Consider the following 22393-nt stretch of genomic DNA (forward strand, 5'->3'; position numbering starts at 1 on the left):
AGCTGGCTAGGAAGCTATTCCCAGTGGGGAACAGACTCCTGGGGAGAGAAACGGTCCCCAGAATGCAGACAAAAAGAGCACCAAGGTGAAGGCTTCTCAGGAAGGGCTGTGAGGGAGCTCATCAGAAAAGGAGGTCAAGGCACAGTGCTCCTAGCTGTGGGAGGCTACAAAAAGGAGGAGCTATGAATGCCAAGCCTCAGCAAAACCTGGTCCCAGTGGAAGGACTTCACAAGTAGCAGGAGGAGCTCCAGATCAAAGGAATTATATGTTGTTCTAAGGAAGGATTGTTGTCGGTTTGATCTTTGTGGGGACCTTGGCTCAAGAGGCAAAGCTCTTCCCCAGCTGAAGACCCTGACTCCAGGTGAGGGTTTTGGGTCAAGAGAGCCTCACAGGTAAGGGATCTGGACATAAGTGGTGTTGATGGGCTAAGGTTAACTCAGCCCCTACCTCCTTCAAGTAGGATGCTGAAGTCAAGACCTGGTTGTCTAATGATCTGCCTTTGGATTAAGTAAATTACACTGCTGAAGGGTACTGCTTAATATACATAAGCCTCATTGGACTTATTGAAAGTCCACTGGGGAAATTGAGGCAGATACTTGACCGCAGCACTGCACTTGGCTACCTTGGGCACTCCAGGAGTGAGGGCTCCCATTACAAGGGGCTGCATTAAACCCTTATAGTTTAAAATGATTGCAGTAGCTCATGTATTATATACTACTCAATTTTCTGTATTGCACTTGCCACCTGTGCAGACTCGTATAGTCCCCTCCACAGAGATGTGGCTCCAGCTTCCTCTGTGGTGCTTGTTACTTGGTGTGGCGTCTTTCCTCTCCTCAAATGGGTTGGGTCCTGGGTTCGTCTTTGTGAGGTCGGTGCCTCCACCCTAGGTGACTCTTGCTGTGCCTGGGACATCAGCGGTGCTTCCCTTGGGAAAATGAATAATGCTGTCACCACTGGTCAGACATATAAAACCCAGTTCACAGAAAACAATAAAGTATATGTTGGTCCTGCCATAAGTGCAGGGGACTAGGCTAGATGACCTTGTGAGGTTCCTTCCAGTCCTACAGTTAGTCTCAGCAGGGGTAGCCAGTCTATTCTGTCCCCACACCTGACTCCAGGGATGCTGGGAAATGGTGTCAAAGGGATTTGTAGCCATTTTTGTCATAGTTCACAGGGTTAGGACTTGCTAGAGGCTCAGCTCAGAGTTCCAGGAGCTGGCCACCCCAAATGTGGGTTACACTGATGAATGACCTGGCTATCGTTCAAGTTAGGCATGTAATAACTAATAGAAATTGGCATTCTGAAACCCATAGCAATGTATCTGTGCCCCTTTCCACCGATATGTCTGTAGGTTGCTTCAGAGCAGGCAGAATGAGGTAGCTCTGCTGCAGTGGCCATTAGTTTTAGAAGCCTGATCCATGTCCCACAGAGTGGATCAATTCATCTTTCCTTCTTATCTTAGCTTCTGTCTCAAAGTTCTGTCTTCACTCCATTTATACTAATGACAATACTCTTCCTAGTCTCAATCCCGAGGAGAAAAAAATAAAAGTTTTGGCCCAAGATATCAAAATATATTTATACTCTATGTTTAGAAAATCTGAATCCCTTTTTAATTCATACTAGAGCTACAAACTGGGCATAGTGGCCTCCTGTTTTTCTATTTCTTTTTTCTTGGCATTCAGTACTTGTAAAATGGATCAGCCACTCTGATACTATAGAAACAAGGTAAATGAGGTAATATATTTTATTGGAACAACTTCTGTTGGTGGAAGGGGCAAGATTTTGAGCTCCATTAGGCTTTTCCTCAGGTCTGAAGAAGGTAACTAGAGTGTCACTGGTGCCCGAGAAAGAGCTCTCTGATGGTCAAAACTATGTCCCTTCCACCAACATAAGTCATTCCAGTAAAAGATATGACCCCATCTGCATTGTCTCTCTCATATCCTGCAACCAACAAGACTACAACAACCCTTGAAATTGAAATGCAAATGGTTTCCTTCTATGAAATAGTCCCCTTAACCTAGTTTTTTTGTCACTGTGGAACATCTCTTGAACTCTTATCTAAAAATCAGAACAATGAGTGAGCTGATTGTCTTGTTTTATACAACAAAACTGGTTCTTCACTGTCAATCAATCCTAAGAGAAAATAATGGCAGAATTAAAATGAGGCAAAGAAATTTATTTACATCAAATTCTCCTGATTTAAGCTGGACTCGGGTTTGTGGGTTACAGTTTTGCAGCTGAGAAATTAAACTAAAAAGGAAATCTTATTATAATACCAGTATAGCCCACAGAATCTAAATTACATTTGTCAGTGTATTTTTGTTATATTGCTTCATCACATTGACAATACACACATTGCCCATCTCTCTTTGGTGTTTGTTTGGATATGATTTTAGTGCCCAGAAAATATTTATAAAATACACAATATATCTAAAGTGTGGCAACGACCTAGAGGCAAAACCCAGAGAATTCTAATTAAAATGCACAAAACTGCTGAATAAAGAAAAAATGTGCTGTGCTTTTGGGAGAAAAAATGATAAATGTTTGCACAGCTAAAAGTCAAAACCTCTTATAAAATGTTACTTGGTGGTGTAGCATGGCCATGTGGGTATGATTTTTCACAATATTAAAAAAAAAACAAAAACCATCTGACAGCCTCTCTGTTCCAATATAGGTAAGATATGTAACAAAAACTAAGTGATTTCCCCATAAGCACTCTGATTAAAAAGTGTGGTTTAGAATATAGATAATAAGATTCTTTTTAACGGTCCTCTGTGATTATATTGCATGTGAATTGAAAAATGACCTGCATTTTCCCAAAGAAGCAACTTTTTCTTTCTCATAGCTAGAGAAATGATACAGACTAAATGAAAAGATGGCATATTAAGCTGAGAGAAACCATTATCTATGGTACATTAAGGATTAATCGACCAGAAATGCAGGATATTACACTGGACTCCGCTGATGCCAGGTGTTGTTTTGTTTGCAGAGAAATCTATATTTCATAAAGAACATAAATAACAGATGAATCCAAAAGCTATGACATGCCATGATGAAGAATAAAATAGGTTTAGTGTAGTCAAGAGAATTGATGTTAAAATTCACAATCCTTAGCATATTCTTCCTTTTGGCTTTAAAGGAAATAAACAAAATGGAGCTATATCTGAACCAGTTGGTTCAGAAGATTTTGCTTTAAGCACGTTCACTGTAGCCAGAAAACTAAATCAGGATTGGAATTTAAAATTAAAAAGTAGCATTTTCAAAAAGGTTTGATTTGCTTTTTGCAGACAGGAAGTTTCATTGTGGTCTTCAGTTTGAGTATTTCTGCCTCCTAACTATGCAATTGTGAACACAGATCATGAAGTTGAAGCAGAAGTGCACGAATTTTCTCCTGTAAGTCATATACAGACACACAAATTCAGATGCAGTTTACTACTGCAAAAAAAGGGAAACTGGGCCTATATTTCAAAATTTTTGCTTTCTATTGGAATGTGCTTTTTACTCTGAAAGTCATGCTGAAAATTTCCCATAGAATTTTTGCTAACTTCAGCTTGGAACATTAAACTCTTATGTTTCCAAAATGTTTAGGACAACAAGTACATTCCAATAAACAGGGGCAGCTCCTTAAAGGAAATAACAAGCAAATGATTCACTGTGCCGAGGGACAGTCCCTAGATCTGAGAAATCTCTCTTCGGATAAATTGTGTTGTGCCATACAGTACTTCATTAACTCTGCTTCTGTGCAGAAAAAATGGACAAAAGAGGGGAGAAAGTCAACTCTATTTTTAGGGCTTTTAAACCTCTTTAGTTCTCAGAAAAGATTCAAGTTAATCTCAAATTCAGGTTTAAAATAAAGGTTTGGGTCAGTTCTTATTGTTTGTTAATCAATTAGCCATGCCAAATTCAAGGTGAAATCCACAGCTGGTGTAAAACAGCATAGCCTCAGTCTTTACACACTCACATTATATTCCTCCCCAAACCAAAATATCCAATAAATATTAACTTGTTTATTTAGTTTTCTTTAAAGTGTCTGTGCTTAGCTGTGGGTGCTCAGCTTTAAACCATAATAGAAACTTTACAGATAAAGGCTGGTTTTAAATTAGATCTTGCTATGCACAACAACACACACACAGCCTTGAATGACCTAATGCATTTCTTTCTCTCTCCCCATGCCGTTTTGATAAATTGTTAGTTAACCACTAAATTGTTTATTGGTTCTTTTTCCAGGAAATGAACACTTAAGATCTGAATAATTGTCTGTACCTCCAGAGCTCCTTATAATGCCGCACTTAGCAGTACTTCATACTATGTCGTCCTACTGTCCTACACATTATCTGCTGTGAAACACTTTAAAGTAAAAGATCAAAGGGAAGGGGGGGGGGGAAAGCCCACTTACACCCCCGAGGTCTCCATTTAGGCTTCAGTGTAGCATATTTTAGCATGTAACATGATTATAGATATGGTAGGCCAGTCATTTTAATAAATACACCTGTGTTTGTCTTTGAGAACAGGACAGCACAGAATAAATGCCACGTCTTTCAGTTTATTTTTCATTTATAGTCTAGTGGTGACATTTCTGTGTTTTAACTTTTCTACATATTCTATGCCTTATCTTTATATTACAGGAAATAAATGATGTGGATGTGCAGGAACTAGTGAGAAGGTCAATTGGAAGGTTAACAATTATTCGACAGACATTTCCAGTCCCACAGAACAGCAGTCAACGTTGTTTCCGTGGCAACCACAGAATATCTTCATCACTGTGTGATCCTAAGGACCCTTTCTCCCAGAACATGGAGGTATCTTCATATCAATATAGTCTCATCTGTGTGCTATCTTTATAGACAGCTACTGGGAAAAGCTTTGAGTTTAGTGTAATTTTTGATTGTTTATTCTTAATATTCTTGTGTGGCATATCCTAATGGTTCATGCATGAAACAATGAAATGGCTTTAGCTGTTTGGTGTGCCATCCTACTGACTAGAACTATGTATCTAGCCTAAGCCACAGCAAGTCAGGAAAATGACAGAGAAGCAGCTCAGCATCCAGAGGAAGGGGTATTGAGTTGCTGCTCTACTGAGTTTTATAGTTTACCATTTCTCCATCAAGAATTGCCTCTGCAGAGTGACACAATAAGAATCTTATGCCATGCTTATCAAGCCACAGAACTAGTAATAGTAGTAAAGCCATCATGGAGAGCTTCTGCCTGAAGATTCAGAACCAAGCATTTCCAAACTTGGCGGTGTCAATCTAAATATCTAAACCCATATTTATTTATCTAATTGTCAGAGATTTGAGTACAGATTTTACTGATTATATGGCAATATCTTATTTATACCAATATATTCCACCCTCACCTATGGCAAGCATATTCCATATATTGACCTTGGACAAGAACAGATAACATGTATTTTTAAACCTACTTCTGGGTTCCTGATCTGTCATTGATGGAATTGATTGGAAATGTTTGATTTTTTTTTTCTTTTCAGTAAATAGACTTTTTGACCAAATATTTTAATTTTCTCAAAAATTTTCCTTTATTTATTTATTTCTCCTTGCAGCTCTCATATTTTTCCCCCTCAGTCCCAATTTTAAAAGGTCACCTTATACAAGTGGTGGATTTTTCCAAAATGTAAATTTCAGGAATGAAAATTTTAGATTTTAAAATATTTTTGTTTAAAATCACTTCAAAATATTATTACTTTAAAAATGAAATAAATAAAAATATGTCAGTGGAAAATATAAAACAAAATCAAAATCAAGAGAGAAAATATTCTGAAAATATAAGCTACATTTGTTTTTCATTATTTGACCAGTTCTAATCACGGTTCTGGTGGAACTGAGCCCAATCAAAATAATTAAATTCTTAGAGATAAATGGTAAAGTGGGGGTCTATCCACCCAGAGTTACTCACAGGATTGAGTTCGCATCTGTGTTTGCAAGTTTGTTTCTTTGCTAGTAATTCTGGTTTGACTCAGTTCTGTCAAAGTTAGCACTACTCAGGAGTGCAGAACCAGCCAGTCACTGACCACACCACCTAGAGCATCTGCTGGCCTGCTCTTTGACTAAGTGCACTGCTAAGCAACCAATGAGCCCAGATACTAACTACACAACTAAGCAACCAAGGACTCGCCCAGATACTAACTGTACTACTAAGCAACCAATGAGCCCAGGTACACTACCTCGGAACTCAAAGAGTGGCGACAGTCCCGACTGGCTGCCGGTTCAGTAGTTCTGTTTATAAGCCTGGCCGCAGAAGCAGATCAGTGGCTGCTCAACACATTCCTCTCCCACAGCTGCACTTGCCCTTGTTCCTATCCCTGCTCCAGCCTGCTTCCAGTCACAGCTCCACTCTGGCTTCAGACTTTTGGATTTGACCCCCGGCTCTGCCTCTGGCTTATGATTCTGGTTTACTCCCCTTCGCTCTGGCATTTGGCTTCTGTCCCTCTGGTACTGACCCTCTTTCTGCTATGATCTTGTTAGAAGTTTAGCAAGGTTGAGTGGTGTTAATATGTGGATAGAAGACCTCTGGAAACAACATAGATTCAACAGGAAGAGATATTAATAACTAGGTCGCACGGATTCACTTCAGTAGGATGGTTTTAAGGGGCAAAATTTGTCTTTTGGATAAAATGTGAAACTGAGGTCATAATCACAGCACGTCTTTCAAGAATAGGAATGACAAGATCTGTGAAGTAATGTATTTTATTGGACCAACTTCTGCTGGTGAGAGACAAGCTTTTAAGCTTATACAAAGAGCTTGTATCTCTCACCAACTAAGGTTGGTCCAATAAAAGGTATTACCTCACCCACCTTGTCTCTCTAATATCCTGGGACCAACATGACTATAACAACACTGCAAAAAAGAATAGGAGTATTAACTAGAAGTGTAAGAAAAAAGGTAATTCCATTTCCTAGGGCATTTTGATATTTCAATAATTGGTTTCTGATTTGGAATGGAAAGCAATGTTTTCAAAATTCTCTAAGAAAGGAAACAGAGCTCCAGTTTAGAGGCTCTCTGCCTGGTGAGACTCTGGGACCACTGGCTCAGGAGTAGTCTGCTTCATGGGCTCCCAAGGAGTTTGACAGGTGAGCTGGCGAAAACTAGGCAGGGATCCATGGGACCCCTGCCTCTCTTCTGGAGAAACTTTGTTGAATCTGAGCCATCTGCATGGAATGTTTTGCATTTGACCAATCTGCATATTCTGATTAAAAAAAAGTTTTGCCAGATTTTTTTTTTTCAACAAAGCTCTAGTATTAACTGAAGTGTCTTGACCAGATTCCAGGTTGGGTAGTTATATTCTGCCTACTGAAAACCCTCCTACAATTTCAGTTGAATAAAATATTCTTCCCCTTGTGTCCTAAAAAGTTATGTAGAGTTACTGTGCCCAGTAGTTGTGCTCTTGCCAGCCCAGAGATAGCTGTCTTTCAGTAGTGGCATAGCGGGTTTTTTATGTTAATACATTGACAATTTGGGATAAAATGATAATATTACAAATTGTAAAGAGACTCAAATGTGACTTCCCATGTTGCACAGGCCAAAGACTAGCTTTAGGGTTTGTCCATTGCCTTTTTGTACTCCCCTATAATAGTACAAAATAATTTTATAGGAGCACAGAATCCTTTATCAGTCTGAAAGCCTCTAACCTTTTTTATGCCATCAAAGTATGACTAGTCAGAAATGTACTCTCAGAATGGCAGGGATGGAATTATTTGTTTTCTCTATAGCATTCCCATATAAAATATCTCCAATGTACAAGTTAGGGGAGAAAAAAAGATTATTGTAACTGCCAGCATTGCAAATTCACCCTGGGATATGAAAAACCAAGCTGGCTTCTTTCTGCCTGTTACATCACCATCAACAATATATAAAGATTTTGGAATCAGAACTTAGCTGACAGTTTTATTGGTGATACATGAGGAGGCAAAATAAAATCAGCTTGGCTCATCTATAGTTTTATTTGCTCTGCTGGGCTGCTAGCAGGAATAAAAACATGTTTTCAATATGCAAAACATGCAGCTGTGACTTAAGGAAAAACATGGAGGAGATAAATTGAGTGGAAAGATTTTGTTTTACAGTGTTATTTTTCTCATTAGAGCTACATTTTAAATGCTTTTAGTCAGGGATGACAGCAGTGAGATCATATGGTAGGTAGATTGAGTAACTGTTGCATGCATCAAATAGGGTCCAAGATTTTTCCCCATTTATATTACATGTGTGATCTTGTTTCTTAGGGATAACTAAGGCTTGTACGTTTAAAGGAAGAAGTGGATTGTGAAAAAGGCCAAGATAGAGGCAAAACAGAGTGGGTCAGAAAGGGGCCACAGGGGCAACATGAAACAAACACAGAAGCAAGAATAGAAGAAAGAAACAAAAGCAGTGGTTAGACGTGTGGCTTGGATGCAGCAAGCTTGACATGTGAAAACAAACGAGCAGAGAGGTGGTTGTGCAGATGACGACTTGAATTAGATATGGAAGCCCTAGAAAAGGTGTGACGTTCCCTTCTGCAATTTGGACTGGTGTATAGCTGACACCCAGTACCTCACTCCTAGAGCCTGACTAGCACTTGCTTCTCTGTGTGAATACCCCACTTCTGGGACAGTCCACACATAGCCTCCTGCAAGCCAGCGGCTCTTACCTTAGTGAGTGATTGCTTCTGGCCTGCCAATCATGGGATTATGCAATAGAATGACCCCAGCAAATATCTCCAGTCCCAGGTGCAACCCTAGGAACTACTGTTTTAGAGCTCAGTGCTGCCCACCGGACTCTGGAAGCTCATATGTTCATCATTTTATCATAGAAATTGATATGCACCTGCTCCGTCACTTTAAATGAAGTTTCTACACACACCCAGACCACGTGCACTGCTTTAGATAAAACAAACAAATATGTTTATTAAGTACAGAAAGATTTTAAGTGATTATAAGCCAGAAGAAGGAAGGTCACATTTAAACAAAAGTAAAAAAAAGGCAAATCACATTCTAAACTAAGCTCAATATTTTCACTAGCCTTACAGTCTGAGATGGTTCTCACCGCAGGCTGGTTAATCGGCCTCCAAACAGGCTTTCCCCTGTGGTCAATGCTTCAGTTGCTTGATGTTGTTCATAGCTGGATTGAGAGAGAGAGCGAGCAGCCAAAATGTTCCCCCTTTTCAAATGTCCCTTTGCCCCCTCCGGGGCCTCACCACAGCCACATTCCTGCATGGTCTTCACCATGTCTTCAGTCAATGCGCATCCCCTTATCAGATGCTTAGGCTACTCCATTGTTCCTGGAAGACCTGGTTTGTTTTATACATGCCTTAGTGAGACGTGAACTACCTCTTTGCATTTAGTGTTTGCTTAGATCTGTCTCAAGCTACGTGAGACACATATCTGGGAATATTTTAGAGCAGAGCTTCATAACCATACATATGACATTGCAAGAGACATACTACTATAACAATAATGTTCAGTATGTCATGAGCACTCCAAAATCACCTGACATGACATACTTTGCATTAAACAATACACAGTTACACTATAAGGATGAACGTGAATGATTCACCATAATGGTGTACATGGGAGTGCATTGTGTCACAGAAGGGAATTAAGGTGTAGTTGGATGTGATCAAATTTTCAGGGTAAAATGGTTGATTTTCACAGCTTATTTCTTACCTACTTCTTTTGCTTTTGTTAAATACACTATTTTTCTGGAAAATTGGGTGCAATTTTATTTAGATACTTTTTAAAATTTGTACTGAATCCCAGATGCCTAAAGAGAGCACTTTAGGGGAAAAAAGTAAAATATCAGTAAAAAGGAATATGAAAATTGAAGCACATGCGCTTCAATTAAACATATCACTTTAACAAATTTTGTATTAACACAGAAAGAAAAGGACAATTGTGGTTGAAAATGGGAAATGGAGTACAAAATTATTTACACTTATAAGGGAGGGTACTAAAACAAAATTGTCCAAATTCCATATAGTGGATGATTGTAATAGTTGTGGTAATGATTTCATAGTGGTTCTTCATGATTAAAAAATCACCATGTTATCAGAGTTAAACAAGATTTATTCTACACAACTAAAGTTGAAATGTGCAGGTCAATGATAATTATGAATTATAATATAATATAATTTATTATTTATTGTTGCTATTGTAGAAGCAGCTCTGGGCCCAAACCAAAACTGCACATTGTACAGACACATAGTAAGGGACAGTCCCTTCGTGGGAGAGCTTGCATTCTAAAAGGGATGGGAGCGAAAAAATGTTGGCATCCCTGGCTAACGGATGGGGAATTTAGGCACAGATGGATTAAGCAACTTGCCTAATATCACACAGGAAATCTATGGAAAAGCTGGGCACTAAACCCAGATTTCCTGAGTAACAATTCAAGTCTAGTGTCATAGCCACAAGAACATACTTCAAATACATATATGGTTACATAATCTTTTGAGTCCAGTCTCTGCTCTGTGAAATATCCATTGTATCAAACTGTCATTTCAACGGGATTGGAATCAGGCCTTTAAAGTGTTAGGTGATTGTGTGAATTAGATACTGTTGTGCTCCTCTAGCTCAGTTGAATGGTTCACAATTGTCCTCAGATTTATGCTATCTGAACAGAAAGATTGATTATATTAACTCTTTCTCCTGTAATTTTATGTGGTTACCAGACACCTATAGTTAATATTCTTGATACCTGGCAGGTTGGAGATCACCTAATTAAGTGCTGCTGCTTAATTTCAATGGTCATCCACTTCTGCAAAAGAGTTTGAGGAGATTTGGAATAAGTAGACTATCAACAACTGATATATACAGTGCATTAAACATCTTGTTATAATTATGTTGCAGAGCCATAAATGTACAAAATAACCTTCACATTGCATTCCTGTCATGCATACCAGGACTATGGTTAATGCAACACACTTCCAAGAGAGGGAAGGATTCTGCAGAAATAGAAATTAACTATAGTGCATTTAAAATGATCAGAGAGTCCAGTGATGCCATAAATGTTGAGCTGACATATTAGTAAAGGACTAAAAAATAGCTTACTGCCTGCTGAACTCTGTACATTTGAATCCTGTAAATACTTGATGTAAACACAGATAAATTGCTCCTAAATTCATAAGTGTATTCCTCTGTGTGAACTGTGACAAAAGGTTTCCTAATCCCATGATATTTACAGAATATTATAGAATTACAGATATTACCTTGAAAACAATGTTATTTTATTGGGAACTGACAATTTGGCATTTGTAGTCTTTATGTACTAATTTGGTCTTATTAGTGATCTTACTGTCTTCCCCCTCTGGAGGTTCTTTTCTTCAGCCCAGGCTTCTTCCATATATTATTATAGTAGGACATAATTTATTTCCCATTCTTCATTTCCCCCCTCGGCGGAAGTTAATGTGGGGCAAACTTCTTTGAGGAAATAAGGCTTTAATTGATATTCAGCCCTGGTAGTTCTGATCAGTGCAACGGTAGGTGATCTAAATTATTGAACGAGTGCACTGTTAACCAGTCTGGGCCAGATGTTCACCTGATGTAAATTAACACCATGATGGAGTGACACTGATTGACTTCACATGAGGATTTAGACTTCCATGTCTTTAACCTTGTCATTTACAAGTGTGATGTCTAACCTCAGAGTTAAAAAGGGAACCAGTAACCTTATTCATATGTTAGACATCTGAATTCTGAGAGAAACATTCAGAATCAGTAGCGTTGTAGGGGAAGTTTATTTTAATGGTTAAGAGAAAACTTCTTCCAAAACACAGTGTGATAGACTACTCAGTCAGAATTGGGGGGAGAGGGGGAAAACATAGGAGGATCAGGAGCTCTCTGAGTCAGTAGCTACTAATGTAAAGTTAGCAGTGGTAATGAAGAATCATGAAAGGCTTAAGGAAAAAAGCAGACTAGAACTTGATGTGGAAATTTGGGAGGCAAAGGAAGCAACAAGTGTCTTAGGAACTCCTGGTAAAGGAGAGAAGCAGAGGAAGCTTTCCTTGGATTCTGGTGGAGCTGGGAGGAAGTAGCAAAAGACTTCTGTGGGAGACTAGGATCAGACTGTAGAAGAGAGAGTCAGAGCCAGGATATGTCACTGCAAGTTGGAGCCTGCATAAGGCAGCAAGTAAATTATATACAATTAATTAGTAGGATTGGCAAAAGATGATATTTGGAGTGTCATAATTTTCACATGATATTTGGACCCTGGAATATCTGAATCAGCATATCAGCCTCTTCAGGAACCCATTCCTTCCTTAAAAACCCCTTCCTTTTAACTGGCTACAAGACCTTCCTACTCTTAAGATGTTTTCTGCCACAAAATAAAGGAGTCCCTAGCAGCCTGAACCTCTACCTTTTTATTCTGTTTCATGTCTTCAGGTCTCCCCCTTCTTCTAAGATCTTCGGGAAAGCTGAGTACTTGAAATCTTCATTTTTTATCTTTGGGGAGAAAGCACCACATAGGCCACTTAACACATCTTACAGATTCAGGGGATAATGAGCAATTGGTCTTAGCAGCATCAAAACAAAAAAACAATACTGCGTCAAATAGCTAATTGCCACTGGCTGGCTAATTTTCAGATACTGGAAACGCTCCAGAACGCCTTATGGTGTAGCTGGGGAAATCCTGGGTTTCCCCTAGACAGCTGCAGGCCCAAGAACTTTAAATGACTGATAAATGATCTGAAAGGAGTATTCTCAAATGCCCTGGATATGACTCAGTCTTCTAACTTCATATTGCTTCTGAGCACCATGTTGTCAGATGCAGCTAATGGTTTCTCTTTATGATAGCATCTGCAGGATACCTGCCTGTTCCATCTGAGGATGGAAATAACTGGGAAAAAACGGCCATTTTGTAAATTATTTCTGAAGAGCTTGTGAATTCTGTTCCTTTATTACTTCATGCTGAATTATATCTTATCATTAAAGTATGCCTGAACCAGTGAATATGCATTTAAGAAGTAAATATATTAAAAAAAAAAAAAAAAAGTTAATCAAGATAATTGGAAAAGGGGGAGGCAAGTTATTTCTGTTTCTTCTGCTGAGCTTTGATATCCTCTGTTGGATGCTGCACTTAAGCTTCTGGGCATAAACATATGCATATGCACAGTATGAGAGTTTAATACTGTCAGAGCTAAGATCCTTCAACATCTGCTGAAGTTAATGGAAAGTGAGGGCCCGCATCACTTTGCAGAAACAGGCCTTATATGCAAGTTAATATTTAATGTGTTACTATATTGCCCTTATGGAATTCTTGCAATGCTGAAATAACATCACTAGGCACTGACGTTTTTTCACTGATGCATAGTGAGTTCCCATTGCTGATGCTAAATTACTAAAAATTTCAGATTTTTTATTTTAAATATTTTAGTTATCAAACAGAAAGGAGAACAAGTGAGTGTTTTGCAAGTTCAGTGACTTCACTGAGAGTTTCATATGCAGAGAGTTTCATAATAGGGACTAGGACGTCTCACTCTGTCTCTCTTCGTGTTCCCCATTTCAGTGGTCTAAACTGACCATATTAAGGAATACAATAAAATGAAAATTACCTTATAAATACCATTATGAACCACTGAATGAAAAAGAAAATTTGTGCCTACAGAGGCATTATCATGCCATATTTGTCCCAAAATTCCGGTTTGGGGAAAACTTTTGGGGAAAAAAATGAAACCAGGATAACTATTTCTATGATTTATTTTCAATTAAATTAAGGTCACAAGGGGAGACAGGCTCACCCCATCTGTGACATAATTAGCTTCCCTCCCCAGATGGGTAAGATGGAGTTCATGTGACCCAATCTGGCCTTCTGTGGAAGAGCTAAGAGAAGACAACTGTGTATGGGGCTGGAGAGGAGTTGTGGACTTTGGGAGAGGCCATATTCCAGGAAAGAAGCCCTGGATGTTGTGGCCGAATACAGAGCAAGAGAACAGACCGTTATGGAGGCTGGGCCAGGTTTAGCAGAGACTGGAGTGAAGACTCTGTTTTGGACCACCAGGGAGAGATACCATTGAGTTCTGTTGCTGAAAGGTTTTGTTGCCAACTTGGGTGGAACTGGTGAAAGTCAAGTTAAAGGGACCAGGAAAAACAGTCCAAGCCCTGGAAGGAGGTTTGTGGAGTTTCCCTGTGTCAAGAGGGAAGAGTTTTGGGCCTCGATGGCCACTGGAAACTGTGTGAAAGTTTAAATAAATTAGACCCCACCCAGAAGGATGAATCTTGTTTTAAATGCTATGGACTGTGGAGTTTACCGAGGAGCCCAGAGAAGGGGAAATTGAGGCAGGCTGCTGTAGAACCACCCTAGGTCACCATCAGGTGCTTAGTAGCTGGCTGACCCTGATATATTTACAAACAAGTCTACCTACCACATGGGAAGCCCATACACTGCAAAATATGGTAAGTGCTTGAGAACCAGATAAGGTAATTGTTTGGAAATTGATTATAAACAAGGGAAACTGATAATAATTTAGGCCCTGATCCTGCAGCTGGGTCTGTGCAAGTTTATGTCTGCCAACATATGTCCACTAGCTGCTAATAATCAATTTCTAATCTCTTTACAGATTTCGAACCTCTACATATATGACACTGTGCTTTTGTTGGCTAATGCTTTTCATAAGAAGCTAGAGGACCGGAAGTGGCACAGCATGGCTAGCCTGACTTGTATCAGAAAGAATTCCAAACCCTGGCAAGGAGGGCGATCCATGCTGGATACCATCAAGAAGGTACTTTTCCTCTGGTATTTTGTTCTCTTCCGTTTTCAACTCCAGTGAGGAACAAATCTTATTTGATGAAAGGTGTTCTATTCTTACTAACAACAGTGTCTTTCCAAAAACTATAGCATTAGTGTAGTGGTAAAAAAAGTTCTAACGGAGAGCTCTCCTTAAAGATTTTTGTTTTGTTATTTTTTAATGGGTGTATTTGAATGAAAAATATTATGGTTGCTGAATATCAGACCCACAGGTATTTCAAGCACAAAAAAGATTACATTATTTTTGTGCCCAGGAGGTGGGGAGGTAAAAACATACAGATCAATTATTCTGAGGTAATTGATATTAGAATTACAGTCCTTCCTTTGTCAGTAAAACAATATAAGAAAAAAGGTTGGAACAATTGCATCCAGCTAATATTCTGTGCAATTCATTATTAAACTCCTACAGGCATAATGTAACAGAATTATAGAGATCAGAGCCAGAAAAACCTTATTAATTCATCTAGTCTATATGCTGCCAGTACAGGATTGTTCCCTGTGGTATAATTTATACTGCTTTGTCCAGCTTTAAGTGTCCCAAGGAATGGGCTTCTACTGTTTCTCTTGGACCATTATTTCACATCCTAATTATGCTCAGTGTCAAGAAACTTTTCTTGATATTCAGCCTAAATTTTGCTATATTGGATGTTATACTATTATTCCTAGTTATCCCCTTCCTTTCTTGATGTTTATACCCTTCAAATATTTGTAGACTACTAACATGACTTTTCCTGATCAGTGTATTCTAGCTAAGAAATGCATATTAAGTTTGTTTAATCTTTCCTCATAAGTAAATCCATCCTGATTCCTAATCATATTAATATCTCTTGTTTGAAGTCCTTCAAGTTTGTCAATATCTTTCTTCTAATGAAGTACATGCGATGTACATTTACACAGTGCTGACAATGCTTATATTATATTAATGAAAGAAAACTACAGTGATTTAAAAAAATTACAGAACTGTTTAATCTTATTTTAAGAATTAAAATGTATTTTTTTCAAAAGTCAGTTAACTTAGGAAACATAACACATTAACATAATCAGAGGCAGCCATTTTGGGTCAGATCCTCAGCCATACCAGAGCAGGCTAGACTTGGTGGCAACAAAGATGGTTTCTTTAAATCAGCTTCCTGCTACTCCCAGTTCTTGAGCCAATCTGCACTAGCCCTGCTGTAAAGCAGAGGTGCCTCAGGCCCAATTTATATAATACTGCCTGCTCCCTGCCCTCCCCATCCCCCACACCTCCCCAGGGCCCATTCTGGTAGCTGGATTTCACCAGGGTAAAGGGAAACTCAGGCCATGCCTTCTATGCCAGAGGGCGGCAGGTAGTTAAACAGCCTTTACAATGGTTTTACACTACCAGAGGAATCCACCAAGCTGCTCCTATGTTTACTTTATCCTACACTAGACCTTCTCAGGCTTGGTTGCTCATAGGGTCCTCTTCCTCAGGACTTGTCTTTTCTAAATCCTAGCACACACCCTTTCTCTCTAAGGACTACTCCATTTATTCATATCTGGGGCACTGAGCCACCAACCCCACTTTACCTTTTCCCATCAGGATTAACACTTGTTATTTGGGTGGGGGCATTTCAGACAAATACAGCCAGCCCCGTTACATTCTCTAATTTGAGGCTAGGAGTATACAGCCTTGAAAGGAACTGCTGACTGCACTTCTGCTTTTTTTCTTAGCTTGTTTGTGACACCTGTGGATGTGACAGCAGGCCCATTGTCCTACATGAGCATCATATGTGCTGTTTCTTACCACACTTTCAGCTTTTTGCTTTCAAATGCTGCAGAGTTTATTAAATTTTTTGCCATGTCATCCTCACTAACATTTCCAGTTTCTCTTTTTCCATATCCTGCCTTTTATAATAGGATGATTAATAAAACAGAGTCCTCCCATGACCTTTCACACAAGACCCGTACTGTGTGAAGAGATTCTCCCTGAAACAGAGAGAGAAATGGAACCAAAGGAAATACGAAAACCTTTGAGAAGGCAGGAGAATATGAAAACACTACATAAGAGATGTGGGTTAGACCACTAGTGAATTAATTAAAAGGTGTGGTAATTACTGAAATGTGCAGCCCTAGCCAGAGTTGTGTTCCTTGTCATTGTCTCTGCTGGCCCAGTTTGCAAAAATTGGCTTTGGTGAGAAGCCAAGCTTTATAAACCAAAGGCACATCTGAATATTGTTTGTACTGTACTGTGTTGACAGAAGAGGATTCTTCAAGCTCAAAATGCTACAGCTGTTCTAAAGCCAAAATCAAATCCAAATGCATAGGCTTCCATGTGTACATACATTTCCACTTCTACACATGAACAGGAGCTTATGTTAATGGGCCAGTGCTGAAGTAGCATGGAGAGGTGGATTTCTCTCTTTGTGCCATGCTCCCTCCTCCTCCTTCTTTTTTTTGGAACAACTAAAGCCCCATCATAGGATCCCAACTTTGTAGTTTTGGTGAATGCAGGCCAGACATGACTGGCAAGACCATAGGCCCACTGTCTATTTCTAATGTGGCAGAATTTTTTTTTAAAACAAAGAAAGACACCCTTTCCTTATTGAGGATTCCTTCATCTGCTCTGCCTTTTCCTCTCCCTCACCCCTTGCTCTGGCATCACTTAACATTCAAGACCCAGTCCCATCCCTCTTGCTCTCCTCCCTACTGAAAGTTACTCTCCTCTTTCCCCTTCAATCAAGCACAGTGAGTGATGAGCAGCTGCTCAGGATTTAGCTGGCTCTGCCTTGTCTGAGACTAGATAACTAGACTAGAGTGAGTTGAGCCCTGATTAATGTATCAGCCTGGAGATCCTGCTCAATGCCATTCTCCTCTAGGAGAGGAAAAGGACCCTCCTTCTGCCCATTTCCGACAAGGGAGAGGAATTCCCAGTTTTGTGATGTTTGTGGGAAAGGTCTGTGAGTATGTAGGAGGGACAGGGTTGTCTGAAGATTGGTGCATGTGCAGCTTTATGGGTCTGAGAGTAGAAATGTTTGTGTATATCTATGAAGGGAAAGTGGCTATTACAGGGAGGTAGAGTTTGTGTGTGTAAAAACAGAGAAAATAATGTCTGTGTAATGGGTTAGGTGGGGAGGATGATTAAGAGTCTGTGGGAAGTGAGGAAAGAGAGAGCCCCAGAGAAGAGTTGTGAATTTGAAGGAGAGGTGATTTCCTTAAACAACACCATATAGAAGGAAAGGAAACAGAAGGAGAGAGGAAAAAAATTACACACTACAAGAAAAATAACTTTGAGGGAAAAACAGGATTAAAAAAGGGGATGTGTTCTGTCCTATAGTTAATGGGGGGGAAATGGGTGAAGGGAAAGAAAAGGAAGAAAAATGCAAAGGACACATTGTGAAGTTTTCTTTTACAAATTATTTACAAAGAAGTGTAATTCTACTAGGGAACACGACCCACCTACTGAACTTCACTTATAGTAGCTACAAGCCTAGAGGTGGGCTTGCGGTTGGAGACACCTGGGAATAAGAGGGAGACTCGCCCTGCTTAGCTGGATTCTTCCCAAGCCAAAACTGTGGGTCTATATTGTAGGAACCTCAGTGTGTGGAGGCCCAGGCTCTCCATCTACCTGCTCCTTGTTTCTAGGAGATCCCCAAGATTCATTATTTTTGGTTGTTGAACCAAAAGACAAACCTATCCCTTCTGCCATGAGGGAATATACAGGTAACTCCGTGAACTAAAACTCAGATTTTCCACTCCTGTGTGCAGTTTAATTCTGTATAGGGGAGAATGGTGCAGAATGTTTAGCTACTATATTTACCTTCTAGTGGATGTAAACAAGCCCATGGAAAACTGCTGATTCTGCTCCCTTCCAATCTATTCCTCCAAAATTAAGATTAGGTTGCATGCATTTGTTTAGATCTATTCTGATGGAGCTTCCCTAAGAAACACGAAATAGTAATACATTTTTACGTGTTATAGGGCCCCAATGCCCACAGTGGTGTGTATATACTTAACAAAATAGAACCAAAAAAAAAATCATAGCTTGGTTTTTAAAATGGTGACTGTTGCTCGATTAGTTCCCAAGTGAGAATTCTAGAGATGGGTAAATGTTAGATTTTCACTCACTAATTCTTGTACGCATGTGGGGAGGGACATAGTAAGGTTTGCTGTATACAGGGAATTCTATATATTAGAATAGTCCCTGGAGAACTGTTGCCCCAGTGAGCACCTTACCTAAATTGCTTTAAATTAAATAATACTGCCCTTATATTTAGAAACACTCAACCATGGGTGGAAATCCAGTTGAAATAAATAAGGATTGTTGTGCTTACATGTGGGTTAGAATCAGGCCCACAAACCATTGTTGTGACCTCTTGTAATTTCTAATCTACTTCCTGATTTCAAATTACTATTAATTGGGATGCTATATCTTAGTTCTTTCTCTTTTCAAGAAGTGGAGTATCCGTACCCTTCACTGGCTAAGAGAGAGGCCTGAACAAGGGGAATGAATGGAATAGGACTCAAAAAGATTGAGAAGGATTTCAAGCAACACACCGTTGTGCCTCTCCATTCATAGGACCACATGAAGCATTAACTACCTTGTGGCTTTTGATCTGATATGCCTCAGGCAAGTCCTTACAGGACTGTAGCATGGTTGATATTGCAGGAGCTTCTGTGCTAGAAATGCCCACATGGCTAGGCTCTCTACAGCCAGTTGCAGACATTTGAGGCTGAGTTGTGAGTGAAGCAGATTTGACGAAAGAAGGTTTTGTGCGGAGATTACAGCCACAGGGGGACTGACTCAGAGAATAGTTCTCACTCCTTCCAGGGCTTTGTCTCTTGCTCCCCTTTGGCTGATCTGATAACTTGTCCAGTACTGTGTAGAAACAAGACATATAACAGGTGGGGTGCTGATCTGCTCCTCTCCTGCCTAGAATAGGAAATAGAAAAGCCTGAGATTTTCCACACAAATGATTTCTCCCTCTCAATCTGGGTTTCACCTAACCATTAAAGCTTGACCAAGATAGTTTTAAAGTCAGACGAAGAAAAACTTTGAGTCTAGGTAAAGTACCTCACAGTAGGTGAACTGACCATTAAAATCTGTGGAAATACTTTGATTTATACAGCTGAACATTGAAAAAGAAATATTGAGTCAGATACATTTGAAGTATCAGAGGTAAACTGAGAGCTGAGACGAGAGTCACAGGAAAGTAAGAATCCCATGCAAGATGTAAAACAAGTGTGGAGCAGTACAGGAAAGGTAGCAATGAATGTGTGAAAAAGTGATGAGAGAGAAAGGTGGAGAACAAGAAATTGTGAGAAGCTGAGGTTATTTTTAGGTATACAATATGAAAAAGAGGGCAGGAAAAGGAACAAGGCATCTAAAATATAGAGAGATTGATTAACTGGCGAAAGAAATGGATATTTAAAAAGAAGCAATGGAACATGATTCTTACGAAAGGCTGCATTGTAACTAGAGCTGGTTGGAGAAACTTCAGTAGACCCACCATATTCCCTCAGAATATGCAGTTCCATCAAAATCCAAATGTTTCACACGATTGGGTCAATTTGGCTGGAGCTTTTGTTTTGGAAGGAAACCAGCGGGAAGGGAAAAAGTCTTATTTCTACATTTTGGAACAAAACATTTTGTTTTCAAGTGACAATTTGTTTTCAAATTGTTTTTTACTTTGTATTCTATTGTATAAATACAAAGGTTAAGACCTCAAAATCAAAATGAAACACTTAGCTTTTGTTGAAAAAATACATTTCAGCTGACACAAACAAAAATCTGTGTGTTCTTTGTTGGAGAATTCTGAATATTTTGGTTTTCATTCTGATTCAGAACAAAGCCAAATTTCAAAATCTTCTGTAAAAATGGAGCTTACACTCTGCACCCAGCTCTAAATTATAGCTTTACCACCTAGCCTGAGAACCAGGCAAAGAATAGCTGCCCAAAGCAGGGCAGGAATCATACAAAAACTGAGAGTCACCATCTGGTTTGTTTCCCCATTTCTATCAGCTCAGCTGCACTGGAAGATGCAGTGGATGATGGGGTAGTGGCTAGAGCCAAAGATATGCCTATACTCTGCCTGTCTGCATGAGAAGAAGAGTAGCGAAGACTGCTCTCTCTTCTGTATAGGCGTTGTGGAAAATGTGAATAATGAGACTTTGTTACAACCTGAACAGGCACGCAGAGGGGCTCATAATTGAGCCCAGAATAAGATGAAAGACGCTACCCGAAGAAACTGTTGTAAACTTTTCGAGGGAAAGAAAAATTACTTTTAAAAATTGCATTCCAGAATAGGAGATCAAGGAATGGCACTATCTGACAATATTTCAAACTCAGAGAATTTGAACATCTAGTTCAAATTTCTGGAGGAAAAACCAGGACAAGAGATCTGACTCTTTAGAGGATAAATATTACAATATTTAGAAAATATTCAGAAACAAGGGAAGTGTTAATAGACTAGAGAGAAAAGTTATTATTCTACTTGCAGTGTCTTCTGCTGAAAACAGCAGCAGTTCTCTGAGATGAATGCAGAAACTTGCTGTCTGCAGTTATTGGAATAGGTGAATTACTTGCTTGCGCATGTAAGTACACAAAAAATTACAAACAATTTGTTTAATAGATAAACAAGTATTAAACAAAAAATACTTGTTTGTGAATGTTCAATGTATAAATGTTTGTGAATTTCACATAGGCAAAACAATTTTCACACCTGTGTAGAGAGGTAGCTCAGGGCCTGTGCCCCAGTTAAACCCCACTGAAGCTGCCATAAAACCCTGTTTGCAAAGTATTTTAGAACAAAATAAATGGCCAAATTCATCAGGTAACTCATTCATTAAGAATGAATTTGACCAGCTCGGGCAACTGGTTTTAAATTTGTCTTTTTTTCCCCCTTTAAAAGCAAATATCCCCAAGGACTCAAGCCTTGACTAATTTTATTACTCAATAAAGACATTAGAAAAAATAAGGCAGTAGCATAAAATGTTCGTCTTAGAGAATACTAATCTTCCTGAATAGTCTCAGAAGAAATTAAAATAGGTTTATAGTGAAGACTCTGACTGAGGAAAAATGACACTATTTTATGACATATATGTGCTTCGTTCACCGCCCCCACCCACGTCTTCCCTGTCACATTCATTTAGTTTACTGATAAACAAATTTTTACCACTTTTAGCACTGTAGAGCCCATCTAGCTGTGGAAGAGCAAGCTGTATTTTATTCTGCCTCATGAATCATCTACAAAATTGTCTTCTAAATTCTGATTCAGAATTTATTGTTAATGGTGATGTATGAAGCAAAAGGGGCACAGTTTGATTTTCAGATAGCAGATTAAGCTTGCATTGCTGGCAGTTAGAAAAATTGTGTTTTTAGTTGTAAACTGAGCAAATTTGATACTGAAGACATTGATGGAAAAGAAATATGTAAGACAGAGATTTAATGTTTACAATCATTTTTGTGAACCTACCCTGTACCTACCTTGTGAACACTGTAAATAGGAGGATGTTTTTAAAAACAAGAAGAAACAGGATAAATAAAGTATCTTACAATTGATTGGCAACCTGGCTTTTCCATAGAAGGTCCCAACTGTGCTGTAAAAGTGTTAAGAAACAATGTAAAATGTTTGTTCTTGCCAGTGTATTTGGGACTAAGCCATGTTTTAACAGCGTTCTCACATCTTGCAACAGCTGTGCAACGTGAAAG

General features: G+C 39.1%; 1 protein-coding gene across 2 annotated transcripts in view; it reads left to right on the top strand.

Annotated features, from left to right (window-relative positions):
• Nucleotides 1-22393, top strand: part of GRID2 (glutamate ionotropic receptor delta type subunit 2) — a 963383-nt gene that overhangs the window by 636623 nt on the left and 304367 nt on the right. For both annotated transcript variants that reach the window (XM_067557183.1, XM_067557186.1), the window contains 2 exons: nucleotides 4626-4799; nucleotides 14540-14701. In XM_067557183.1, coding sequence (XP_067413284.1) covers nucleotides 4626-4799; nucleotides 14540-14701 — 336 coding nt within the window. The remainder of the gene's footprint in view (nucleotides 1-4625; nucleotides 4800-14539; nucleotides 14702-22393) is intronic.

This window comes from Emydura macquarii, unplaced genomic scaffold (genome assembly GCF_026122565.2).
Source record: "Emydura macquarii macquarii isolate MOO-44397 ecotype Brisbane River unplaced genomic scaffold, CSIRO-AGI_Emac_v2 contig_1790, whole genome shotgun sequence".
In the NCBI taxonomy this organism is placed as follows: domain Eukaryota; kingdom Metazoa; phylum Chordata; order Testudines; family Chelidae; genus Emydura; species Emydura macquarii.